Source organism: Archocentrus centrarchus, unplaced genomic scaffold (assembly GCF_007364275.1).
Source record: "Archocentrus centrarchus isolate MPI-CPG fArcCen1 unplaced genomic scaffold, fArcCen1 scaffold_35_ctg1, whole genome shotgun sequence".
Classification (NCBI taxonomy): domain Eukaryota; kingdom Metazoa; phylum Chordata; class Actinopteri; order Cichliformes; family Cichlidae; genus Archocentrus; species Archocentrus centrarchus.
In genome coordinates, this window is record NW_022060262.1 from 1,984,563 (window position 1) to 1,996,478 (window position 11,916).

At 42.6% G+C, this 11,916-nt stretch overlaps 1 protein-coding gene across 1 annotated transcript; it reads left to right on the forward strand.

The window, feature by feature from the left end:
- Nucleotides 1-2,725: 2,725 nt before the first annotated feature.
- Nucleotides 2,726-5,685, forward strand: LOC115776597 (programmed cell death 1 ligand 1-like). The gene is made up of 3 exons (XM_030724328.1): nt 2,726-3,010; nt 4,583-4,951; nt 5,189-5,685. The coding sequence occupies exons 1-3, from the start codon at nt 2,935-2,937 to the stop codon at nt 5,377-5,379; spliced, it is 636 nt and encodes a 211-aa protein (XP_030580188.1). The 5' UTR covers nt 2,726-2,934; the 3' UTR covers nt 5,380-5,685.
- Nucleotides 5,686-11,916: the final 6,231 nt, after the last annotated feature.

The following is an 11,916-nucleotide window of genomic DNA, read 5'->3' on the forward strand; positions in this document are numbered from 1 at the left end:
TGTCTATGAGGGACGGCGGAGGACTTTTGCCCAGATCATTTACCACAATCCTGAGAGTGAGAGGAAGTCTGAGGACTGGAGAGGAGGTGTACTGGTGATGTGCAGAGCTGTAGTAACTACAGAGGGATAAAGCTGATGAGCCGTACCATGAAGATCTGGGAAAGAGTTGTTGAAGCCAGGCTAAGAAGAGATGATGATCAGTGAGCAGCAGTATGGCTTCATGCTGAGACAGATCACTGCAGATGTGATGTTTGCTTTAAGAGAGTTGATGGAGAAACACAGAGAAGGTCAGAAGGACCTGCACTGAGTCTTTGTGGATCAGGAGAAAGCAGGTGACAGGGTGCCAAGAAAGGAACTGTGCTGCTGGATGAGGAATTCAGGAGCGGCAGGGAAGTATGTGAAGGTGGTGCAGGACATGTAGGAGGACAGTGAGACAGCACTGCGGTAGGAGTGACAGAGTGGTTCGAGGTGGGGGTGGGGCTACATCAGTGGTCATCTCTGAGCCCCTTCTTGTTTGCAGTGGTGAAGGACAGGTTGATAGACGAGGTCAGGCAGGAGCCTCTGTGGATTATGATGTTTGCAGATGACACTGTGATCTGTAAGGAGAGTGGGGAGAAGGTGGAAGAGAACCTGGAGAGGTGGAGGTATGCTCTGGAGAGAAGAAGAATGAAAGTATGTAGAAGTAAGATAGAATACATGTGTGATAATGAGAGGGAGACAGGTGGAAAGGTGAAGACGCAAGAAGTAGAGACAGTGAAGGCAGATGAGTTTAAATAGCTGGGATCAACCATCCAAAGCAGCAGAGAGCACAAGAGAGGTGAAGAAGAGAGTGCAGACAGGTGGAGTGGGTGGAGACGAGTGTCAGGAGTGAGTTATGACGGAAGGACGGCAGCAAGAGTGAAAAGGAAAGTTTACAAGGTGGCAGTGAGACCTGCTATGATGATGGTTTGGAGATATTAGCACTGATGCAAAGACAAGAGGCAGAGCTGAAGATGTTAAAATTTTCACTGGGAGTGAGCAGAATGGAGAACATGAGGTCTGGATAAATATAAAACTGCATTCCACAATAACTGTGGGCGCTCTTATATTCAATATGGAGCTTTTTCTGTGAGATTTGTCTTAATGTGAACAGTCACAGTAATGTCTCTGCCTTTTATACTGTGGTTATCAGTGTTCTGTCCTGCTCCTGTTTCACAGCCACACATCACAGGGACATCGAGCACATGTGTTTGTGATACAAGTGTCTGTTGTTAAATATGACAAATTCTTTTTAAACCTGACTTGTCTGTCAGGTTCTACAGGCAGGATTATGATCTGAATGTGCTGTTGTGCTGAACATGTTTGCTCTTCCAAGATGAGCTCTATATAAAGGCTCTTCTTGTTAGTGTTTGTCCTCTTGTTTATTTATTAGTGTTATTTTTCACATACATGTATATATATTGTAGCAATGTAGAGTTGACAAGCTGAAAAAGCAAGAAAGAAAAAAAGGGAAAGGGGGAGAAAACAGAAAAAGGGGGCAGAGAGGACAGACCACCCGCAGCCCACCAGGAGCAGTGAAGACCCAGGGCCACACGTTCCAACGACAGCCGCATGCCCCCAGCAGAAGGGAGAGGGAGGCCCTAGATGGAGCTCCTCCATTTGAGGGGCAAGAGCCCCAGAGAACCCAAGGCAACAAGAAGCCAGCCCCCACAGAGACCAGCCCCCACACTGGTTGGTGGTGGAACATTTAGGCCCTGTTACCGAGGTGTAGGACATAGGGGTGTAGGATGTCCCCCCAAACCCTCCTCCAACTTGTCAGTGGCATGATGAGTGCATGTATTTCTGTATGTGAATGCATGGGGTGTACAGTGTGCTGTCAAAATTGAGGAGACAGTTGTGACACAAGCGTTCAACTGCTGATGCTCATCCACTGTTGCAGCACTGCCCCCTATCGGTGCAGCACGGTACTTTCTGTGTATTTTCACCGTGCATTTATGACCGATCACAAAGAATAAACATGTCACACACATTCATTCAGTATATTAGACAGACTGTGGAACATCAGCATGTGCAGCACATGTGTAATCAAACATACATATTGGTGATATAAAGAGAGACAGCAATGGGCATGCGCCAACCACCTGATTCATTTATTGTATGTGACACAGCGCCACTGGCTCACCCCGCATTTCTTTAATGTGTTTGAACAGGTAATGCGTAAATTCCGCGATTTTGACCATTAAAGTGTTGAAATAATTCAGAAAACAGTTTTATAAAACAGTTTTATAGAACAGTCAAGTGGTCAAACGTATTTTCTCTGATCATTTTTAGTATTTTACTTGTTATGATGACAGGGGAGGCACTGCCTCACCTGCGTCCGCTGACTGCACGTCACTGACACGTTGTGGTTGTGATAGTTGGTACAAGTATTGTTTATTTTAGGAGAGGGAGATGTTATCAGTAAGAGTGTGTTGTAACCGGCTCTGTGGGTGGATGGTTCAAAGTTGTGAGCGCAGTCACTAAAAAATCTCCGTCCTAAAACTCTTCACTCATCCAGAGCAGAGCCGCATTATTACAAGCATGAAGCTGAAATCTGCGGAACAGCAACAACAGCAGCATCAACCTGTACCACGTAACATTATTTATAGTCAGATTACTGTGGCACAAGTGGGAGGGAGGTGGGAGGAGCTTTCGGAACATGTTATCATCTTCATCCGCTTAGAGACGGAAGAAAGCGAGAGGTCAGACGACTCTTCTCGGCAGTGGCGCTCCTTCATTGTAGACCTAAGTGTCATCGGTAGCCCAAAATTTACCGATTAAACTTAGGAGTCTTTTTGTTTGTTTGATTTTTGGGATTTTTTTTTTTTCGTAATTTATTTGTTCTGTTTGTTTTCTGTCAAACTCAAGGAGGCTCGTTTGCTCAAGTTCATCAAAGTGAGAGATAAGCGCGCGGGAATGGTTCTAACACCTGTTTCAGCCTTCTGGACCTGTTTTATCATCGTCATTTGTGCGCAGCTTTCTGTCTCTACAGGTGAGTCATGATTTTATAAAGATGCTGTGATCAAGTGAGACCTCGTAGACTCTCTTGGTGTTGGCTAATGGATACACTTTTCTAAAGATGCAGCCGGTTAAATGACTTTCAGGATCTCTGCTGAGAGAACAGGATGTAGGAAACGCCTAGTCAAGCTGACTGTGGCTCTTTATCTTCGTTACATCAGGTGCTCATATGTACAAAGTGTTAGTGTAAAGTGGACGCCTTATACGAGCCCCACTGATGTGTTTAAGTCGTGATTTCATATTGTGGGCCAAAGGCTACAACTTTTCCTTTTGGAATGAATTGCAGGTGCATATAATCAGTCATTTTATGCTCTACTGATTAAAATATAATTCTTTTTCTTATGATGGAGGAGAGGAATGCTGGGAAGTATTTCACTGGTATTTCTTGACCTTACTACCTGTCATTAGTACAAAAGCCTTCAAACCTATTGTAGAGCAGGTCCAGTAATATACCAGGATTTAATCAGTGCTGTCAGTGACTTTGATGAGACCAAAGCCTGAAACATGAAGGTCTGATGAGTGAACAGTTTGTATTTTTCTAAAGGACTGAAACACTGTTGCCACTTCTAAGTTGAAAATCTGCACTCATACTGTAACATGTGTGTGTGTGATATATGTAGAAGCTGGTCCTCTGGAAATGATTGTTGAATGAAGAATTCTATAAATGAGTGTTAGACTTGTTATAGGGTGACCCCTGTGCAGTGAGGATCTGTGGTTAGTGGGCTGCTCTCTTTGGTTCCACACTTACAGACATCACAGCTGTCTTTGTGTTACTTTAGCAGTAATCTGTTTTGTGTATGTAGCAGCCTGGGTGAAGAAGATGAGTTGAGTTTATAATTTAAGCTTAAATAAATGTGTCCAGTCTGCTGACCACTGACTGCAGCTGCTGTCCATGGTGCTGATTAAAACCTGGGATGATGCTGTGCTGTGTTTTTCCTCTGTTTTCTGTAGCTTACAGGCTTGCAGCAAATAAACACAATGTAGTTATATTTTAAAAAATGAGTATAATGTTTAATTATTCCATAACAGCATGTCTGTATAAAATCTTAATGTATTCATTTTCTTTGTGTGTATGTTTGCACATCAGCAACAGGTGCCAAAATATTAGTGTCTGTTATATTTTTCCTTCACCGGTCTAGGGTGGCACGGGGGTTCAGTGGTTAGCTCTGCTGCCTCACAGCAAGAAGGTGGTGGGTTTGAATTCTTTCCGTGGTTAGGTTGCATGCCCCCCCGTATCTGTGTGGGTTGTCTCTGAGTACTCTGGCTTCGTTCCCCTGTGTGGGTTTAGGTTAAGTAGTGATTCTAAATTGGCTGGTGTGAATGGTTGTCTGTTTCTCTGTGTTAGCCCCGTGACAGCCTGGACATGTCCCAGGTGTACCCAGCCTATTTGCCAGTGACAGCTGGGAAGTCTCCAGCCACCCCATGACCTTGAAGAGGATAAAAATGGTCACTCCATATTGGATTTTAGGAACTCTGATTGGGTGCTGTAGAAGTGAACAGTTGTTCTCTGAACTTTAACCTCTCTGCTCTGCGTTTCCTCTTTCAGACCAGAAAAACATCACAGCTGCATTTGGACAGAACGTCACTCTGACATGTCGAGCTCCAAACAGCAACATCACTGTCATTGCTGTAGAGTGGAGCAGAGCTGACCTGGAGTCAGAATATGTCCTTTTGTACCGGGATGAGCAGTTTGATCCAGAACACCAGCATCCATCCTTTAAGAACCGTGTGGATCTGCAGGACAGACAGATGAAGGATGGAGACGTGTCTTTGATCCTGAAGGATGTGACGATTAATGACACTGGAACATACGAGTGTCACATCATCCAGAGAAGAACAAACCGCAGGAAGAGAGCTGTTTATGATACTGAGCCCATCAAAATTATCAGCCTGAGAGTTGTTGATCCTCCTCCAGGTGAGTGAGCAGAGTTCAGTGTGTCTGTGATCAGAGGTGAAGCTGCTTCCTGGTTGTTGATGTTTGTTTCTAAAGATGTTGTTGATGAGACTTTGTAGAAAGCAGCTGGTCTGAGTGATGTGATCAGAGTGCAGTAGATAATGTCTGACAGCAGTTTGAAGAGGAAATGGATTCTGTTCTGTTCTTCACTCGTCACCTACCTGACAGCTGACACCTCACACCTGTTTCTACCTGCAGGTCCATCAGGAGGACTCAGAGAAGGTGGAGGGAAGAAGGATGGAGTCAGTACAGGACGTCCTGGGCTGATAGTGATTCTGTCAGTTTCTGCTGTGATTATTGCTGCTGCTGTTTTTGTTTTGATCTACAGAAAACATAAACAGCAGAATCAGGATTCATACCAGTATTCTTCTGAACAGCAGCTTGTTTGAAATGTCTCAGAGGTTTTTACTCAAAGATTCAAAGACTTCAGTCTTCTCATGTAAACAGGACTGGAATTCACATTCTGAGGTTCCTCCAATGCAAGTCCCAAAAGAAACTATGTACAGTCTACATTTACAAATAAATAGAATAATAATAATTATAGAAAACAATAGAGCAGTTTGCACTGTTATCATATTTTACAGATGCTCTTTGTGTTGCCATGGTAACACCACACTAAGTTTTGGGGGTGTTTTTGTGCAGCAGTACCTCAATTATAAATATGTTTTACATATTACTGTACATATTACTTATTTGTTGTATCTCAGTTATTGATTGTGCTCTGTGTCCTCATCAGTGCATTAATAAAAGGATTTCTTATCTTTTTATCTCTTAAATGTGGAGGTTTATCAATAACAGCAATAATTATATTTTAGCATTTAAAACATCATTTGTCTTAAGTAGCTTGCACATACTGGAGAGTTGACATTACAGAAACATCAAAAATGATTTTGGTAGTTAACAATATCATTAATTTAGGGCAGCTGTGACATAAAGCTTACACTGGGTGGTCTAATAAATTTATTAAGTGCTGTATGTGAAGCTGCAAAATGCACTGAGGAAAGTTTTCAAAATTTTCCAGGCAGCAATAAATGTGACTCACTGACAGGTCAAACAAATGGGAATTTATCTTCAGGGTTTCTGTGGTAACGATGCAGATAAAATAAACAAATGAGCTCAGCCTGTTTATCTGCTGCTCTGTAGATTGATAGGTCAGAAACAAAAGCTCTCTGAGTAAGAACAGAATCTAAATGAGTGTGAAGGTCTTTCTGGGCCTGTCAGACAGCAGAGACTAAAATGGAGCTCAGTGTTGAAGCTGTTTCACACTCTATCACCCCCCCCTCCCCCCACAGTCCCCCCACCACTTTCTTCACATAAATGTCAGTGGTCATTTCTCAGAAACTTCTCCAGAGTTCACTGTTTGATCTGTTTACTTCGTACTGTTCAGGCCATCACAGGGCGAGGGGGAGGATACAGCCTGGACAGTACCCAGTCTGTCACAGGGCTGTGGTCCAATCAAAGAGCTGATATATGTGTACGGTTACTCCCCAGTGGACCTCAGCTCACAATAATATGGACTTAAAAATTTGTAACATTGAAACTTCAACACTCTTATTTTCACTTCTTATTATATTCATTGCAAATGCAGTGAGGTCAACAGAATGAGCTCAGCTGCTGTGTGGAAATACCCACAGAGCTGTGGCTCTCACCTTTGAGTCACCTGGTGAAACGGAAACTCTGAGAGCATCAATCCCCCCACAGACACTCACACCTCCCCCCAGAGACCAGGATAGGAAATTATACCATTCAGCTGTGATGCATGACACCATTGTGTTTTCCTACCACAGCGTGTGACACGGTTTGTGCCTGCTCTGAGCTGTGTATGTTCATAGATTATACAACGACAATATTCACCTATTAAACCTGATTTTAAGCAGAGTTGTGGATAACAAGAAGCTCAAGTTGATTTCAAGCATGATTATGAGAAACTCGGGTCACGAGGTCACAGTGCAGAGCAAAGCAGGAAATAGACTGTTTCCTGCTTTGCTCTATAGAACGTGCAACTGTAAAGTGTTGTTTTTGCAAATTTTTACAAAATATGCTGATGTGTGCATGCTGTGAGTCTCATGATGTGCTGTAAGTTTCATACTGTTACTCAGCAGATCCTGTAATCAACAAGGGGAAATCTGCTGCTGATAAAGCATCACATCGTGTGACTATTGCTACTGAGAATGCATATAAGCACAGACAGTCAGGTGGATGTTAGTTAGGTAAATCAGCCACAGATCTCTGATTAAAACATTTAATTTTAAATGAGGGTGCAAAGTTTCTGCTCTGTGCTCGCTCGGTTTATTTTCTCTTTGCTCCAGGACTCTCTGGCAACATAAACTCAGAGCAGACAAGTTATTCTTATTTTCTTTTAAATAAAAGAGAAAGTAAAGCAGTAGGTTGGGTTTACAAGAAATTAAAGTGTGAGAGAGAGAGACTCACAGCCTGAAGCAATCTGTCAAAAGAAAGTTTCCAATATTTAGTCACTGCTAATCACCACATAGAGGTGCAGTGCCTCACAGAGAGAAGGCCTGAGTTTGCTTCCTCCTTGGCCCAGCCCTCTCTCTGTGTGGAGTTTACATGTTCTCTCCACGTCTGTGTGGGTTTCCTCCGGGTACTCCGGTTTCCTCCCACAGTCCAAAGACACACATGACCCTGAACGCAGACAAAGATGGATGGATGGAAGCATGGATTTTAACCCTTAAAGACATAGAAACCATTGTGTCCATCCAAGATGAACACAGTTTCTATAATCTCATAGATAATCTCAAACATTACCTCTAACCCAGACACAGACGTGTGTCACAAGTTTTCAGTGAGCAGAAAAACCCGAGGAGAGATCGCTGAAACAGAGCTCAGCTGTCGGGGTGAGGAGGATGAATCTTTGAACAGGTGAACATGCATATTTAAAGGACCTGAAACAACCTGATATCAGACTGAGATGTTGCTGTTGTTCCTTTGAGTGAACCATAGAGTCTGCAGGGACAATAAAATATGAGGTGAGTGGAGAGTACCTGAGAGCCTCACTGCACAGTTACCTGGCGACCAGTTTCCTTTACATGGATACTGTTTCCCAGCAACTCATGCTCAAACACAACCTTCATCTATGAATTTACACAAGACATCTGATTTGTTTCTGTTTCATTTTCTAAAGACAAGATCATTGATCAGAAACTGGAGATGTGTTGGAGGCAGCTGGGGACTTTTTTCTGCTCTCTAAAAAAGTCCTCAGTGATGTTTGTAAATAAATAGGACCTGCCGAGCAGTTCCCTGTCAAAAGGTCCTAAATGTACAGAAGAATATAAAAACATTTTGAAAGAAATCAACTTTCCCTGCAGGTTTTGGGGGTAGACCGAGTCCAGACAGCTGAGCTTGTTAAGAGTCATTAAAAATGTGTCTGCATACAGCTCAGAAAGTATATAGCAGAGAAGATGAGGTGAACACATTACGCCCTCTACAGGACACATGCTGTAATTGCATCCTCCCCTTTTCACTGTGGTTTTCACTGTGACAGCTGCAGGCTGAAATCTAAACCTTTTTTTAATGGTTAGAGTTTTTATTCTGGGTTCGTTGCAGTGCGAAGGGGACAAAGTGCTCCAACTGCCTCCTCCTCTACAAACAGCAGCTGTGCGGTTAAACTGAAACCAGCAGATGGTCAGTATAAAGGAGGAGCAGCTGCTGTTTGTCCTGATGGTGATAAGTGACGTCTCTGGTTTCCTGCACTGAAGAACAAACTGCAGCTGGATCGCTCTCTGCAAAAGCAGACAAACTGATGTCACTGAGACAGAGACAGTGCTGATCTGCAAGGATACGAGAAAATGTTGGCTTCATGAATTAGAGCTGCAAACATATGAGGCCACGGCACATCCTGTATGTAAACTGACCTTTTTAACACCTCTGCATGAAGTTTATTTAATAAGAGGTGTTTACACTTAACTACACTGTCATTGTCTTACAAATAAAGTGACATTAGTATGTCGGTGTAGGTTCTCAGTCATCCAGATCACAGTAGTCATCTATGTCCACTGTGAACAACCATCACTGAGGAGGTTGACTATTTCACCAACTTTAATGGTAATTGTCCTGTATGTAAATTTATCAGGTGATGAGCAGTCTGCAGTGAAGTTCCTAAAACACTGACTCTCTGCAGGTTTGTGGGTCATCACTCTCATTGCGTGTATTTCACATGTTCCACTTTCCACGAGCTTCTTTTTTTCCAGTGTGGTGCAGATCACATGTTGCACTTCTCATACAGGCTGTGCTCTGTGTGCAGTTTGTTTTCATCATGAATTACTGTAAACAAGCTGCCACAACAAAACAGCCCTGACCCTGCACGACCTCTGAAGGTGATGCAACATCGGTTTAAATGATTAAAAAAACTTGTGCATGTGTGGAGCGGAGCAGGAGGAGGTGGAGGAATGAGCAGTGACTGTTTTCAAAGATGAGCTCTGCAGGCTCACACGTGCACATTAAGGTTTCTTGATTCTGCTTCAGGGGAGAAAATAATCTCCTTCTGTGAATATCAGACTGAAGTTGCATGGATCTGCGTAATGACTGGGTGGCTGCATTATTTTATGTTTTCAAGATGTTTTATTTAAAAAAATCTACATGTACATTCAGGGTGTTTAGTCCAGTGCAGCTCTAAGACTGCAAACACACACACACACAGCATCTAATGAAATAAATATGCTGCACAGAGGTGTGCAGGCCTCTGTGTAACAGCCAGCTGCAGCTGTGGTTAAGATGTGCTCTTCGACTTCAGTGAGGAGTAGATGACCACCGACTCTGAGGGAGGATCTGAAACACACAGATTAAAGAAAGTTTACACCTGCAACAGTTTCCACAAAGAGAACGTCTGCTGACTGAGGTGGAAATGAGCAGCGACACTTTTGGTCAGATTTACTCACATAAATCCTCCCAAAGATCAAATCATTGTTCCCTGACTTTGAAGCTTTTGGTTTGAATAGACTCAGATTAACCTGTTCTGACTCCAGTGAACTGGTTTCACAGTTATCTTACTGGTAGAACTGGAGCAATAGCTGCAAACATCAGTGTGGTTTTCTTTCAGTCATTAAAGGTGTTCCACAGGGATCCACACTTGGTCCCCTCGTGTTTAACATCACTGACCTGGATCAGCTTTATTCAGCTTTACTCTGTACTCAGCAGCGCCCTCTATTCACATATTCCTCTATTTTTTTGATTATTCAAAAGGCTCTGCTTCAGTTAAATCCATGTAATTATATATATAATAATGCAACAATGTTTACTAATGTAACTAATATTAAAATGTATTTATTTTTTAAACTATCGTCTCAAATTCTGAGGAGCTGATCAGCAGATTCACTAAAACTGGGATGATTTCAGCTCCCATCATTGTGTCCTCACTGACCACTTTTACGCACAAAACCATCCTTAATAAACTAACATGTTAATTATGAACATGTATAGGGGTTACAGCTACAGAGTACAGTATGTGTTTCATGAACACAGAGCAGGGGAAAGCTCAGTTCTCCTATTAAAGACTTCAGGCCCCTCTCAGGTTAAACACGTCCTGCTAAAACAAGTTTAAGCTCCTGTTGAGTGAATTTTATATAATGAATGCTTTCTGTGTTCTTAATATGTTGGATTGACCCTGATCAATGAGAGTGTGTAACTTATTTTTTTAATCATCATTATTTTTATAACATTTATGCCTTTATGAGTTGACTTTTTTCTTTGAGGCAGCAGAACATTGTAACATGTTTCAGGGTCACTCATGAAGGCTTTATCTTAAAGGTCAAACATATTAGTCAGCCCACTCTCACATCCACAGCCAATTTAGCATCACCAGCTGATCCAACACGTGTGGAAATGTAAAAACTGCAGAGCCGACCAGGAGATTTGAACCCGGAGGCTGTGAGGTGACAGCACTGATATAAAGTTGGATCAGAGGCTCAGTAATAAATCATATCCATAAGAGATCAACAGGAACAAAACTACCACATGCTGACCAATCAGGTCTTTCTGGCTGAAACCTTCTTTAAGCCTTAAAATATTGATTTGATCCGACCTGCTGCATCATGGTGATGGTTTAAGGACCTTCTGTATTTAAATATTTGCAGTTTGATTTATAGGTCGTTTATTCTTTACAGCTGCTTAAAGTTTGTCTTCAGCGTTTTTGTTTCTCCAGTTCCTGGTTATGGTTTTGTTAATATGTCATTTATTGTTTCAGTTAATCATGCCTCCTCTGAGTTCCCCACATCTTATCAATCTCGGTCTCGTCACTTCCTGTTTTATTGTGATAGTTTTCATCTCTTGTGCCTCTCTGTAAGTGCTGCTTGCCTTCTCCCATCATCCCTGATTTGTTCCCACTGCTACTTCGTCTCCTTTGGGGTTTATAATCTCAGCCTCCCCCTCACTGTGTGTCGAGTCAGCCCACATAAGCAGCTGTGTGTTTCCACTCCCTGAGTTTCTGGCTCCTGGTTTTTTGCATTTCCTGGCTCTGCTCTCTGCACTGAATGCTGACCTTCTGCTCACTTCTGTCTCCTTCCACACAGCAGCGACACACTGACTTCTTACAGAACATGTAAATCAGCTGCAGCAGCTCTGCTACTTTCAGTCAGTTGAATGTGTTAAATGTCAAGCATTTAACTCATGGTACAGTTTGATCTTTACTGTAGTCCTGACTGACTTGTGAAGCTGGTGTGAACACATTACTCCCTCTACAGTGCAAATGCTGTAACTGCATCCTCCTCTTTTTATTCTGTGTTTCACTGCAGTCTGAAATCAAACCTCTTCTTCTTTTATTGGATTTAAGCTTCTCTCTTGTATTCAAAGGGGAGATTATGAGGAGGGGGTAAAGTGCTCTAACCGCCTCCTCCCATGCACAGGTCAGTGGGTATGAGAACAGCAGCTGTACCTTTGCGTCTGCTGTTTGTCCTGATGGCGATTTCTCCATA

Excerpts from the sequence above, each read along its gene's own strand:
- LOC115776597 (XM_030724328.1), top strand. The coding sequence starts at position 2,935 with ATGGTTCTAACACCTGTTTCAGCCTTCTGGACCTGTTTTATCATCGTC. Across the intron at positions 3,011-4,582 it reads GCAGCTTTCTGTCTCTACAG|ACCAGAAAAACATCACAGCT; the intron begins GTGAGTCATGAT and ends TTCCTCTTTCAG. Across the intron at positions 4,952-5,188 it reads AGTTGTTGATCCTCCTCCAG|GTCCATCAGGAGGACTCAGA; the intron begins GTGAGTGAGCAG and ends TTCTACCTGCAG.